We start from the raw sequence: 14,438 nt of genomic DNA on the forward strand, positions 1-14,438 counted from the left end.
CTTGTGCCCATATTAATTGGTTTTTATGTCTATATTTTGTGCTGTGTTTGACTTTAAAACAAGGTGATGAATGCTGTTCTTGAGGAAGACATTTCTGATGGTGGAAGTCATCATCAAAGTAATCCATCCAACATATTCTTCAGTGATGGCTACACAAGGCTCAATTCTGATCTTTCAGTCTTAAGAGGTAAAACAGTATGATATTTGGTACTGATTTTTATTGTGTTCTTTTCACCACATTGAGGGGACAATCACCATTACCATTCCCTCTTTGCACGCTGCTGCCAAAGGCATGCAGAGCCTCCATCTGGCAGCTTTACACACTAAATATAGCTGGTTCAGTGATTCATATGTATTTTCCTTAGCAATGTTGCACGTCCTGCATTAGTTCTTTCACCATGCGATTAGACAATATTTCAAAAAGATGAGTTGACGCGATCCTGACGTGATTGTACAAGATGCCTATGGCGGCAGTATGCAAAGAGCGAATTAGACGTGTTTGTTGACACTAGTGCTACAGCCGAACCACCAAACCGAACTAAAAATCATCGAACATGGCACTTTCAAATCGAATCAAACTGAATTGAACCAAGCTGGCCAGTAATGTTTGGCTTTAATATGGCATTGTATTGAAAGTGCACAGAATGCACAAAAGAAAGCTTGCTAAAAGAGCACACGAACAAAAACTGGAAAGGAGTTTCGTTCACTGCATACACTATGCCGCGAGTGCGCTTGGAACCTAATAATATGTTTAGTATAATGTAAATATACGTTGTAAACTTACGCTGGCCTCACATCACGCGATAGTAAAAAAGGCATGTGGTGAGAATTCACTAATATATCAACTGAGAACATGCATGAGACAGCATTTCTGCTGCATGACAATGCTAAATTCTCAATACATCCATAGGTCTAACGCCAGTGATGCCATATAGATCCCTTATGAAGGACTGAACCAGAAGTAATGGAATCTATAACTTCTCAAAAAAGATTTTGTCACTAGCCAATTCCTTAAACAACTGGAGGATGAAACAAAGCAGATTGATACAACACAGAAACTTTCATTCTGTCAAGCTTCTATGTCAAGAGAGGAGTTAAAGCTGCAGGCAGCCACAATTTTCTCCTGTACTGTACCCTGTGTGAGCCAACCCTTCTCTGCCTTTCAAGGTCTCTATAAGTAAACCAAGACAAGGATGAACCAACCTCAGATTCCTTTTAACATCCGGCTGTAGCCACTAGTGATGAGGTGTAGCCAGTGAAGCCCCAATCTCCAGGGGGGGGATCGTCTGTGACCATTTTGATTCTCCAGTGGCCCCACATTACAAATTCATTGGCAGGCGCTCACTGGATTTCACAGGGTTGTGGGGAGAGATCACTCCGAATGGGTGCTTACAAATCTCTGAAACATTACAAGCTCAAGTTCACAAGCGCCCCTCCATCAAACACTTCACTGAAGCCAACTCTAATTCCTTATAAATCCAAATGACAAACCTTGAGACTCCAAGATAGAGGCTCTACTGATGGCCAGCCTATAGACTTGGTCCCCTTAGACCACTACAACTACATCTCCTCTCCTACTTCAAGCCCAATTAGGACTCCATCGATTTCAAGGTACCTGTTCCCCCATCAATCAATCCATCCATTCATACCTACCTACCAACCAGCTCGCCAGACATCATCTTGATGTAGGTCCTCCTATTTCAAGACCAGAATCCGAGGTCAAAATCTCCATTGATGCATCAAGCTTGGTGGGAAGCCTCTCTTTCCCCATTCCAAGCATTGGTTGAGTGAGACCTCAACACAAGGGAACATATATCAACGTTCTTGAGCCATAGGCAATCTTCGAGGCCCTACGTCTTGTTCAGATGCCCATGGATGGCAAATGTGTGATGGTCCAGCCAGACAACAAAACAGCAGCCGCATACATTAACCGCAAAGGTGACACACAGTCGCTACAGTTGTGCACACTGACGTGGCAACTATTCCACTGGACAATGGAGCACACAACTGTACTATGGGCCAGACACAGTGCAGGCACCAACAATACACTGGCAGATGCACAGTCACGGGTTACAGTCCAACCCCCCAAAACATTAATTTTCTCACAAAGAACCGGACTCCCATGTTCCATCTGATGGACATTTTATCCCAAACATATCAGCACACTCCGGGATACCCTCCGACAAACTCTGGTGTCCAGTGCAGTACTGACCAAAAATCTCAATGGGTTAACATCCCATCTGTTTGTAACGTCGACTCACTTGCATCATCCAACAACCAGAGACACCATGGCCTGCTTAGTAGTTTCAACCATCAAATTTGCCAACACAGACTGGCCAAGTCCTCTGAACAGTCAAAGTCATATCAGAGCACTTGATATCAGGGCAGTTTCCACATCACGAGCCTACTTTCAGTGCGTACCACCGGCAAACCTTTAGCTGGGTGGCCAACTTTAAATCACCCTGTACGTTCACATCCTGCTATCTTGGTGATGTTTTACAATAAGACTATGCCCATGGCAAGGCATTATTAAAGTTAATTAAAGTATTAAAGTTGCACGCAGTAGACTCCTCCGCAAGTGTTTGGTTTGAGTCTTCTAGAGAATACCTACCCAAATGACCTGTTTCCCTCCAATCCTTTTGGGTGTGTTCGAGCGAGCTACTCATGTTAACACAAGTATACTTCTGAGCACTCAAACTGCTGGAGTACAACTCACAGGTCAGCAAGAGTATACTCTAGCTAGAGGGGGAGTGTACTCCTGCACTCGAGTGTAATGTGCATGCATCCGACTCATGTTAACAGGAGTAACTGCTTGAAGATATCCTTTGGCTCTGATGCTGGAGCATTTCCAAACACAATATGGCTGCCACGCCAAAGTGCATCATGCAGGGGTCAATATTAATGGCATCCACTGGCCCAAGGCCAGTAGAAATGGCAGCAGACCAGCTGATCTAAGAAACCTTGTGGTCCGATGGGCCAGTACAAAATGTAATTAACAAATTTGATAAAAATTGAAGGACTGACAAAAAAAAATCTCTGTACAGATTACCCAAATTAGTAGTGTAGTGGATCCGGTTATATTTTTGTGTGCTGCGTGTATCTAGCTTATGCAACATAAGATCGATCCAAATCGTAGTTTTGCCACTCTGCGCTGGGCTAACCTAGAGTATTTTCAAAACGAACGCATTCAGTTTAGACTTTGGTTTTGCTGGTTTCAGTTAGAGCTTGAACATGTGGTTTTGAAGGCTGTTCCAAAATGGCTGGAACCAGTGAAACTAAAGTCTTAAGCCATTTCGAAAACGCTCTGTGACTTTAATTTCACTGGTCACAGCCATTTTGAAAGCAGCATTTGAAAACACATGTTCCAGACCCAGAAACCAGCGAAATAGAAGTCTAAGCCTAATCCACTTGTGTTGTAAACGTTCCTAGTCTTGACTGCAAGAGGTTATCCGGTATATTAACATGTCGGCTTCCAAACAAGGGTTGCTCAATGCGGCTGTGTGTGCGATTCTGGTAGGACCATCCAACTTTCAGCAGGACCAGTGAAAATTTTAAAGTATTGGTCCTGCTTGTTAATTTCGATCCCTGTTACGGTAAAGATGGATGTGGGCAAGTGTGGTAGTCAAGACCAGGCAGTCTAAGACCAAGACCGAGACCAACAGACCGAGACCAAGGCCAGGCCAGAAAAAGTAACCAGAGACCAAGACCAAGACCACCTGTCCAAGACCAAGACTGAGACCAGGCAGACCAAGACTGAGACCAACAGACCGAGACCAAGGCGGCTAGAAAAAGTAACCGAAGACCAAGACGAAGACCAGCCATCCGAGACCAAGACCAAGACTACATTTGTAAATTAATGAAGACCTCATAATCCTCAGCAGGAAACCTGACCTAAATAAACACAAAAGAGCCATTGAATGACCAGGTAGTAGGCCTACCAAGTATAATCATATTCAGCACCTTCAATTTTGTAAAGAACAACAATTTTAGGTTTGCCACAGTGAATAAAAAGCTAGACCAAATAGGATTTTTGGCCCACGGTCTATTTGTAGCCTACCTTAAATGCCTTGACATTTGCAACGTTGTCCGTACCAATGTGTTCTACTTTATATAAAAGGTTTTGCCCTTACCCAGCCTACAATATTGATAAACATTGTATGCTCAGTGCTTGTCCGAGAGCTTGTGAAAAATTCACAAGCTTACTCGGGTGGGACTCAAACCCATGACCTCCTGCTTACTTGTGCAGACGTCTTAACCAGTCGACCATCGAGCTTGCCGGGGTCGGCTGATCGGTCCAAGTCAGGTGAAGCAGCAGGTACCATGAACTATTTTCAAGATGTATTATTTTTTTGTTTTCAAGATGTACATTGTTCTTGATATTGAATTCTTCAAGAACATCATAGAATTGCTGGGGAGTTTTTTCTCCAGTATGTAATTCTTTGAAGCTCTGGCATGTTAGCAGTATGGAGAGAAGCCCTCTATTACCTGACATGGGATTTTCTGCAATAAGGTGTGCGGTTACCCCCATGAAAGACCACACCTTGCGATCTGACCATACATCGGTGGTTAGGGCAACAGAGTCCTGACCATTGAAGAGGTCTCTGAGGACGGTCTGTCCAGCCTCAAAAAGGTGTGGTATCTGTTTCCTTGACAGTGTCGATAGAGCTATTGGTTAATATCTGAAGCGAAAGAGGTATGTGTTTGAAACAATCGACTATTAGCATGGTTCCTGTGGACACAGAACCAAATGCAAATACATGTATGAAGTATATGTACATGTAGGCCTGTTAATGGAATACAGGTTTAAGCTTTGGTATATAAGAGTAGTGCTTTAAGCTTTGATTAATCCAAAATGATAGACACGCTTGCAATGCAACTTGACACTCTCCTTTTAACAATGATCAGATGAGGCTCTTTATGAGTGGATCAATCAATCAGTTCTGTTGAAAATAAAAAGGAAATTTTATCTTGGCTTCAACTCTGCAAAAAGCACTGAAATGTGGATTCACTACAGTGCTAAGTGGCATTGAACATCCAACAATAAGATGCCTCACCATGGCATCTGCAATGGCTTTCTGTCTAGGATGGGTAACACTGAATTGATGCACAGTCTCTTCTAATCCTCTTTAGGAAGAAGCACCAGCACCTGCTACCACCAAACTTGTTAGCTGCAGTTGACATCTTTCCTGACCCTAAATACTCTGTTTGTCTGTTTTGATTATATATAACGATTAAAAATACATGTGTATGATTAAAAAGTTAATCCCATCTGTTCTATCAGTGTTTTTAAGCAAAATCATATTTTTTATTAAAAATAACGTAATGAAAGGTACGAATGCGCCCCTGGGCTTAAAAACCTGAGAGAGCTTTGAATTAGCAATAAATCTGCATATAATTCATCTGTGTTCAATGTTATGACAAGGTTCACAAGGAGACAGGACAAGGATTTACATGTACATTGGGCAAGCAGGTGAGTTTGGAAAATAAAAATATCTTGAAGTAGAAAAAAAATCGCGTGCAACAACTTGAACAAGTATAACAAATAATGGGACCTAAAATAAATATGAAAAATGATAAAGTATGAAAAAAAACGGTACTTCGTAATTTTATGCACTTCAGCTCAATCCATTTTAAAATGATAAAATTAAACCAATTTATTTTAATTTCAAACTAGGGACTGTGATCTAAACATGACATTACATGCCCATTAAAAATCAAGCACAAAACAGTTTATGATTGTTTGAACATTTAAGCCTTAAGTTTAGATTCTTTTAAAACTGAAACAAACATGAGGACTGAAAGATTATTCCTAGTACAGTTGACTCTCGGTAATATGTGCTTAGGTAAAAGGAGACTGCAGTTTAGACGAGCATATTTGCCAGTCCCAACTGAATTGTGCACATTTCTATGCGGGAAAAAAAATGTGTAATACGAGCTGGAATGTTACAAGATTTCGGTTAAGATGAGCATTTTTTGTGCATTGGCAGAGTGCAAATCAATTATCATCTGTCTATTTAGCACAAAGTTTTTTGAAGGCAACTTGTCAATCAGCCAGTTCATTCAATTTTGAAAGGTGCTTCCATAATTTAGGCGTATACAGTAGAGCAGCACTGCAGTTTTCCCTCACTGAATCAAGCTGTTTGTGTCCGGTGCTGCAAGAGAGACTAACAATGGGTATTTGTAGTTCCCGTACCCAACACAGAAATTCTTTGAGGCAGCTCTTGAACCACCTGAACACGAGTGAGTGCCGCCAAAAGTACTATGATATTTAGGACAGTGGGGAACAAAGAAATCTTTCATTTGATTCCCCTGCCCCTAAAAAATTCCCCAAGACCAAAGTCCTCCCAGGAAACTAATAAAAATTGTTTTCTGTAACCAAACACCCGGCCCAAAAAAACTGCCCTCCCCCATCGAAAAATTGTTTGTCGCTCCCAACTGTAATATGAAAATATCACCCCTTCTGATTTTGACATTTGTATAAATTCTCAATATAAGAAAATCCTGACTAAACTGTAGTTTTCAGTCCCAAAATAACATCCACAAGTTTTGAAGAAAAAAGTGTATCCATTGCTAGTAATTTTTCTGCAAACCCACACGCCTTTCTAAAGTAAAGTCCGATATGTATTCACCGTCTGCTGTCCACACCACCAATAGCTGGTTTCTTCCCATTTTTATGTGCAACAAGCGCAGCTCTGGTGTTGGTCATCAACTAAAATATTCATGTACTTACATTATGTGCGTGCATTTGAGGCCAGGGGCGTGTGATACGGCATCGCTCCGAATCAATATGACTGGTGGAAATTTCGCTTCCTCCATTCTTACATTTTATAATTTTTCTTTTTTTACAATTCTTTATTCATTTAACTGTATCTCACTTTTATAAACAAACTGTTTAAAATCGGCACATGTACACATACACATGAACGCTTTACCTACGGTCGATCTGTGATACATATGTTGAGCAGGACAGCAGCTTTCGCGTAATATAAGGTCTGGATAATACAAGCTAATTTATAAAGTCCTGATGCCCAAGTATTAATAAGAGTCAACTGTAGTAGTCTGGTACACATACGTACTTCACAGGGTGATGGCAGTGCACGTGTTTGATGAAGGCAGATGTTGTTTCTGCCTTATCACTGATGCTGTTTTTTTTTTCATGAACAAAACACACACAGCGACATGTTTTTGGCCACCCATTTTGACATTGACATATTCCTTTTGGTCCTTGAATGCATACTGAATGATTGCCAAATTGGCAGACATGATAGCTGGAAAAGACTTTATGTTAATACGGCACTGCACGTTGTACCAAAAATACTATCGCGGAATGGTGTCTTGTTAGTCAAGTTTGAGATCAACAAACAGTGAATAAATAAGTGTCTAATTACCAGACCGCACAATGTGACTATGTATTCACAGGTACCCTGACAACAACAATCAGGTATCTTTTTATGGCCGGTAACCTGTGACAATTATTTTTTGGGCTGTCACTTACTATCATCTTCCTGGTGCAAGGTTCAACGTTGCGTGGGCAATCTAATGGCAATCTAATGAGCAAAAGCTTTGGCCGCGGACGTTTTAACTTTGGGTGCACACGTAACTCACACAAAGGGTGAAGTTTGTGCATGACATGCTACTACCAGCCATAGCCACAACAAACGTTCGTACGTACAGTCCTTGACGGCCGTACTTAGATCTTGCAGGGCCTCAATTCAAGTTTTTCGTAGGCCTACAAACAGTCGAAATTGATCATCAATCAGGTATGAAACGGTGCATACATTTGTCTTGTACTTATCTTGGCTGAAAATTTTGAAAACATTTGGTGCAAGATGAAGACCGAGACCAGCATGTTCGAGACCAAGACCATGTTCAAACAGGTCTCGAGACCAAAACCAGTCTCGACGGCTACAACACTGATGAGGGCACACTTGCAGTCGATCAAGATTTAGCAAATGATGTAAAGGCAAATTATAGGTCATTTAGGTAGGTATTCTCTAGTAGATCTGAGCCACGTACTTGTAAGGTAACAGACCGGATCTTCCACAGCAATTGAAGTTATGTGTCTTGTACCCCCAACCAGTTGATCTACACCTGACATGCTGGCCATTGTCCAAAGATCCTTTAGAATGGCGGGCCTTTCTTTTGATGCTTCCAAGATGGCTGTACAGGGACAACACCTTTCCATCCATAAGGTTTACGACAGCAGAAGACAGCAGAAAACAGCATTCTGTTTCTTGGTACGACGGCCAGGCTTTGGCTCCGGCTGAAGTGCCTGTCAGTGCTTTCCTGACTTCTTCATGCATCTTTTCTGCTCAGGCCTCTAAGTAGCTACAATTCACAACTACTGTTGGCCATCTCTGCCATGCACAATGGCTTTGCCAATGGCTCCTCTGTATCTGATAATAACACTCTAAACACCTCCTATGTGGGATGTTTATTGAGCACCCACCTACTCAATACCTCTTCCCACCCTAGGACCTGACTTGTGTCTGTCAACTTCTTGCTGGCTCTCCTTTCAAACCAATTAGCCATACATCCTTACCACACTTCTCCATGAAGCTGGCCTTCCTGCTAGCTGTAGTTACATCTCGCAGAGGTAGGGCGCTGTCCATTGCTGATGGCTACATCCGCTGGGAGCCTCACAGAGTCCGCTTCATTCCAGCCTTAGGTTTCCATACAAAGAAGCAGACTGCGTCACTCCAATTTGTGCCCTGTTTGGACTCCCAAGTGGTACTTGGCATGAACCAGAAAGATCAGACAGAATACGTCACAACTATTTGTGACATTGGTCAAGCCCCATCCCCCAGCATCCAGGGGACACTGTCACCTGATAGACTGTTTCAAATGTCAAATTTGTCAACCTGGATTTGCCGACTTCTCCTGTCAGTCAAACTCTGTGTTATATCCGAGCTCATGAAAACAGAGCTGAATCTACCTCCTGGGCCTACTTTCAGGATGTCCCACTCGCAGACATATGCAAAGCAGCCTGCTAGACATCACCCTCTGCCTTTACCTTGTGCTACCTGTGTAATGTCTTGCAGACAAACTGTGTTCATGGCAAGACAATCCTTACGTCAGCAGTGCCGAAGGCAGGCAATTCTTCGCCAGGATAGACTGCTACCAGATCATCTTGACAGAACCACATGTTGAATTCCCACAAATTACCTAAATGATCTCTCACATGATTCTCCTCTTTTGTACACTTATGATTTATCCGGTGCATCCTCACCAACCCTTCTCTTGGGATCGGTGCTACATTGCATATGAAAGACTGTTTGGGTAGGTTGAACATGGGACTCCTCCCCCATAGAAGTGTTGGACAAGTCCACTTTAGAATACCTACCAAAACAGTCAGTGCCTGCCCGTCCTCCCCATTCTGACTCAGACCCTAAATGCTTTAAAAAAAGGACGAACATGGTTGGGGCACTGCAATGCATTGTGGCACTAGAATGCGTACTACAGTTCAAGTTGTTAGTGAATGACAAAAGGTTGTTTGGGTAGGTATTCCCTAGCAGACTCAGCCCACACTTCTGTGGAGGAGGAATTCAAGTCAAATTGTACATTCTCATAGTCAAGTTAATGTTATAGATGACATTTGGGTTGTGTGGTAATGACGTCCTCATCAGTCAAAGATGAATCATCAGAGGCCATCATCCATAGAACTGCACGTTCAATAAAATCAGAAGCAACTACAATCGTAGCTGGTTATAGATAATAGGTTAAAATAGAACTAATGATTATATTTAAAGCACTCATGTGTCACATGGCATGACCTTAAATGTGCACCCTTGACAGGTCAATATCTACAACACTATAAGACTGAAAATAATTCCTTTCTTAGGGAGGGATGTTTTACAGGCTTTAGTTAATGCCTTCAAGCTGCACGGCACATAGGATTCAGCTCACAAAATAGATGTTCTCTTGCACGAATAATAGGTTCCTGTGTCAAAACCCTGTATCATTATCATATTGATACATAGCCCCATCACCCTGTGTATGTGACTGAAACAAACACAAAGTTCAAGTTCTTTTTGTTGTGTCTGTTTGTACAGGAATAGTCTTACATGTACATGCAAATCTAACTTTTTATGAAAACTTAATACTGGTTATGTGCATGAGAAAGTGTCATGATGCAAAATTATGTGAAATGTCATAAGCTTTGAAACGTATGTTTTTCAAATTCTGCAAATTTCATCAAGGTTTAATGATGGAGTAAGCAGAAAGGAAAAGTTTGTTGAAACATGAAAAATAAACTGAAAATTGTTGATTGATGAGTACTGATATTTGAACATTTGAAAATAGGTGATTATGGGCATAGCTGTTGTGTTATTTGTATTTTGCTTTTTAAATGTCCTTACAGGGCGATATGCAAGTTATGTGCAGTTTCATCCAGTTCAAACTAATCTGTTAGTGACAGTGCATTCTAGACCAGAAGAGGTAGGTTCATATGTATTTCTCATTATGTTCGAAGTCTGGTCCTTTTTGACAAATATGGAATAGAGGTTGTGCTGGCAGCCATCTTTCTGTTAACTGCTTTTGTTATGGGTATAGCACAAAAGGTCTACTCATGTGAACCCCAGTGGAACAAAGGCTCTTACCATGCACAACCTCAATAGAGGATTTTTAGTCACGATTCTTGTCGGTCAGCAATTAATTTACACAGGTGTGCATGAACACGCATGTCTTTGCAGTCTCTCAACGTTCTGGTGTACGTGAAATTGCCAAAAGAAATACAACTTAATGACTGTGTGATGGAAGCATACAAACTAACAGTTGCACCTTCCACTTTAGCTTGCTCTCTCTTGTGCAGGTTCATCACGTGCTCCTGATGGTGGGATATGGCATGATTGAAAATGTTGGTTGTTCCCACCGAGTCTGCTCCACTGATCCCCTTTTTCGTTAAAATTCTTCCTCCCAACAATCCTCTGCTTATACTTGGCACATATACAGCATTTCAATCGTGTCACAACTTTCGCACCTTATTCAGATTCTGTCTCGCAATCAAGCCATGTTAAAGTCTGATGGTAGTGATCGTATTGTGAGACCCATTTCTTGAAAGTATCATGCTTGACTTTCCTTCACATTACTCCTTGTTTACTATCATAACTGGATGAAGTGATTCCTCGCTTCATGATTATTAGATTTGAAGATCATAGCACCATACTCGGGTTGAACTGGAAGAACCGTGGCTGAGTGCATGACTTACCTGACCTCCGTTTTATGATGCGCAAAGAATTATTGGGCGATTTTATATCCATGTGTACAAGTACATGTATACACACATGGGTGTTCACACAGCGTGGCACTAAGTGACATGAATGCCTTGGACGTAATGTAATTCTAACACAAAACTAATAACAAATTGGACACTATCATTCCACATATTTTGTTGATATTTTAAGAGCTGTTATTGATATGTTGGTCTGACAGTTTGTCCAGGCGTTTGTCATTTTGTTCAGAAAAACACAATAAGTACTCGGAAAATGTCCGATGTCCCACTGTAATTTCACGCTCTGAGGAGTGATCATGAAGTATCAAGAAATACCTTTTTGTGTAAATTCCATCTTAAAAATGATTCAAATAAAGTGCAAAATCTATAAACAACTTGGCTATTTATTCCCAAAATAAGTTCAGAAGAAAGTGTTTGATATGGGCAGTAACTGCACATGAACACTTTGGGGACACAGCCTAATACAAGCAACTGTGCAAGCATTAAATTTGATGTTGTTGTCTGATCATACAAAGCACCAATGGTTGCAGGAATATTTCATTTCCTATACTTATGTACTTTGAGGATGTAGATTACCAAGGAAAAATTGTGGTGATGATCATAGGGTACAAGGGGTCTTATGAATAGAAGAGATAAACAGAATCACCGTGGTGGATGACAAATACAGGAAAAAGATAATCGATGACTCCGGTGTCGTGTTGCTGGTAGCGATGTTTCGGCTGCTGGTACTGCTAGCCTTCATCAGGCAACTGAAGTCTGGATGCTGCAGAGTCCGCTATATACCGCTGGACCGCATCCTCCAGGTGTTCCCTGCCGTGTATTGCGGATGCAGTACGGGTGAACTCAGCACGCGATGCTTCAGCCATACACAAAGTTTGAACCGAATCAGTCAAGTACTTCACGAGATATATAGCGCTTTAAAGAGTGCCCCATTAATATCACAGGACTTGTCACCCAATGACGTGTTTATCCCATCAGTTCAATTTTGGTCTAAAACCCTTCCCTTTCCAGCCATACACAAAGTTGAACCCAATTGGTCTGGTACCTCACTGTATATAGGGCTTTAAAGAGTGCCCCTTTAAGGTCAAGTGACTTGAATTTTTGAAGGATTTTGAAAACGGAAAAAATGATAGTCATGCCGGCTCAACATCATCAACATTGGAAAATGCCCCGACATGAAATGGTTAAAGTACCCAATTTGGTGTCAATGATACATCCGCACTATATGTGATAGCCCTCAACATATGGTGCACCGACTTATTGTGTGTACACAACATTTGTCTCTATATTTAACAGTATTACATATTCCTCATCTGAAAACTATGATAGCTGAACATTTTGAACCCTTCTAACATTTATTTCACACTATAATGTCACTTTTGTTTCCCAACCCTATGGCATTACCCAAAAAGGTTCCCTTTTAATATGTGCTGCCGCTCTTTACATATTTTTACTAAGAGAGTGCAGTGTCCAGAGAGGTTGCTGTAAGGTGCAACATAAAATGCCTCAAACGTCAACAGTGTATTAAGTATTATTATTATTTTTACAAATGGGTCATTAGGGATACATTTCAATGTCCCTCTAATGCCCCAGCTACCAGAAGGAGGCCAAATTTTAAAGTCCAAATTTAAGAGTGAATAAAACAAACTAAAACATAAATGTGACCTGTCACCACAAAATGAACTGAAAGTTGGAATTTTCAAAAATTGAGATATTGGTGTTGTACGTGATATTATTCTGGCAGCTGTGCGTGCTTGTTCCCGACATTGTTTCAACATTTCAGACCAGGCATGCATAATGCTATTCTCAAAACTGCTGTGAAAATGACATTTTTAACTATATGATCCTGCGAAATACTTGAAATTAAATAGGAGACGGGATAGTCTTTCCAAATATTACAAAATCCCAAAATTAACCTCCATTTCAATGTGATTTTGAACCTTCGAAATAGGAAAGAGCGGAATGCGATTTTATGCTCATTTTGTCGTGATGGGTCACGTATATTAAAAATAAAAAGACAAACATCAAACAACAAACCAAAAGAACCCACTTTAAAGTGGCCAGGATTAATAAAAGTGAAAATAAACCACTGTAGCTCGAAAGCCAATTAATCCAACCTTAAAATGGAACAAAAAAACATTGAAGGTAGAAAACTAAAATGACAAGAGAATCACTGGGAAAAAGAAAGACCCATTTGAATTACAGATGTAATTGCATTTCTCAAGGATATATCAAAGGAAATCTCAATAAAATGTCAAAATAAAAACGATGTATGAAGAATAAGAGAACTATAAATAGGATGGATTCCTGCAGCGTATTTGAATTATGTAGTTGCTGCCCCATAATAGCTGTATTTTGAATGCATCAGCCTATCTATGTCATAGCATGAGGTAACGCCCTACCATGTCATAACCTGTGATTTATTAGCAAACCCTAGAAACTCCAAATCTTTCACATTTATGTTTCAGAAACAGGCATTGACTGATTTGAAGTTTGATATTATAGTTGTGTACATAAACATGTTGTGATAGCTAGGTGAGCTTAGGTTCCGTAAGAAGTAGTATTTCAGTGTCTTTGGTTCATTTCCATTTTGTTGAATATGAGAAAAATGATAATTATATTTGCAGTACGATGATCATGACTCATCTCAACGAAGCATAGTTTGTGTCTGGAATGTCAGTAGTTCATCACGGCCACATCGGTGAGTGCTAGTTCCTTTGCCATTGCAAATTTCAGAATGCCTTTCTGAATTGCTTCCCCCCCCATCACATGCCTGTATTTGTGACAGACCTTGCACTGTTTTTTTTTTGTTTATGAAACTGGAACTCATGTATATTGTCCTCAAAGGGAACCAAGGCTTTTTTTTATTAAAGCACAAAGTACATGTACCTAACAAATATTTTTCATAAGGATGAACTTACTTGAAACATGTTGTCTACTTTCAGTTGATAAGAAAGTTATGTTATGATCATGCATGACTGATCAGGTATGATGTGAATTGGCAATGTCGGGCTGTGTTTAAGACAGATGCTTTGCAGTGTAACATGCTTTGTAACCCCTTCACAAGGGAGATCTAATTGACAGTTCTTTTTTTCCATATCTTCTCACATTTATACACAGGATTAAACACAGTCTTACCATGAAAATCTCCATTGTTCTTCAACATATCCCCTGTTTCTCTAGCAGAGAATTTGTTCTTTGCAGTACT

The 14,438-nt window shown here is 40.6% G+C and overlaps 1 protein-coding gene across 4 annotated transcripts in view; it reads left to right on the forward strand.

Moving 5' to 3' along the window:
* wdr60 (WD repeat domain 60) overlaps positions 1 to 14,438 on the forward strand; it is a 270,009-nt gene that overhangs the window by 121,665 nt on the left and 133,906 nt on the right. For all 4 annotated transcript variants that reach the window (XM_087140251.1, XM_087140254.1, XM_087140252.1 and 1 more), the window contains 3 exons: positions 64 to 187; positions 10,361 to 10,437; positions 13,858 to 13,931. In XM_087140251.1, the coding sequence (XP_086996377.1) occupies positions 64 to 187; positions 10,361 to 10,437; positions 13,858 to 13,931 (275 nt within the window). The remainder of the gene's footprint in view (positions 1 to 63; positions 188 to 10,360; positions 10,438 to 13,857; positions 13,932 to 14,438) is intronic.

Source organism: Acanthaster planci, linkage group LG08 (genome assembly GCF_054643075.1).
Source record: "Acanthaster planci isolate LZ-2023a linkage group LG08, COTS_SCS, whole genome shotgun sequence".
Taxonomy (NCBI): Eukaryota; Metazoa; Echinodermata; class Asteroidea; order Valvatida; family Acanthasteridae; genus Acanthaster; species Acanthaster planci.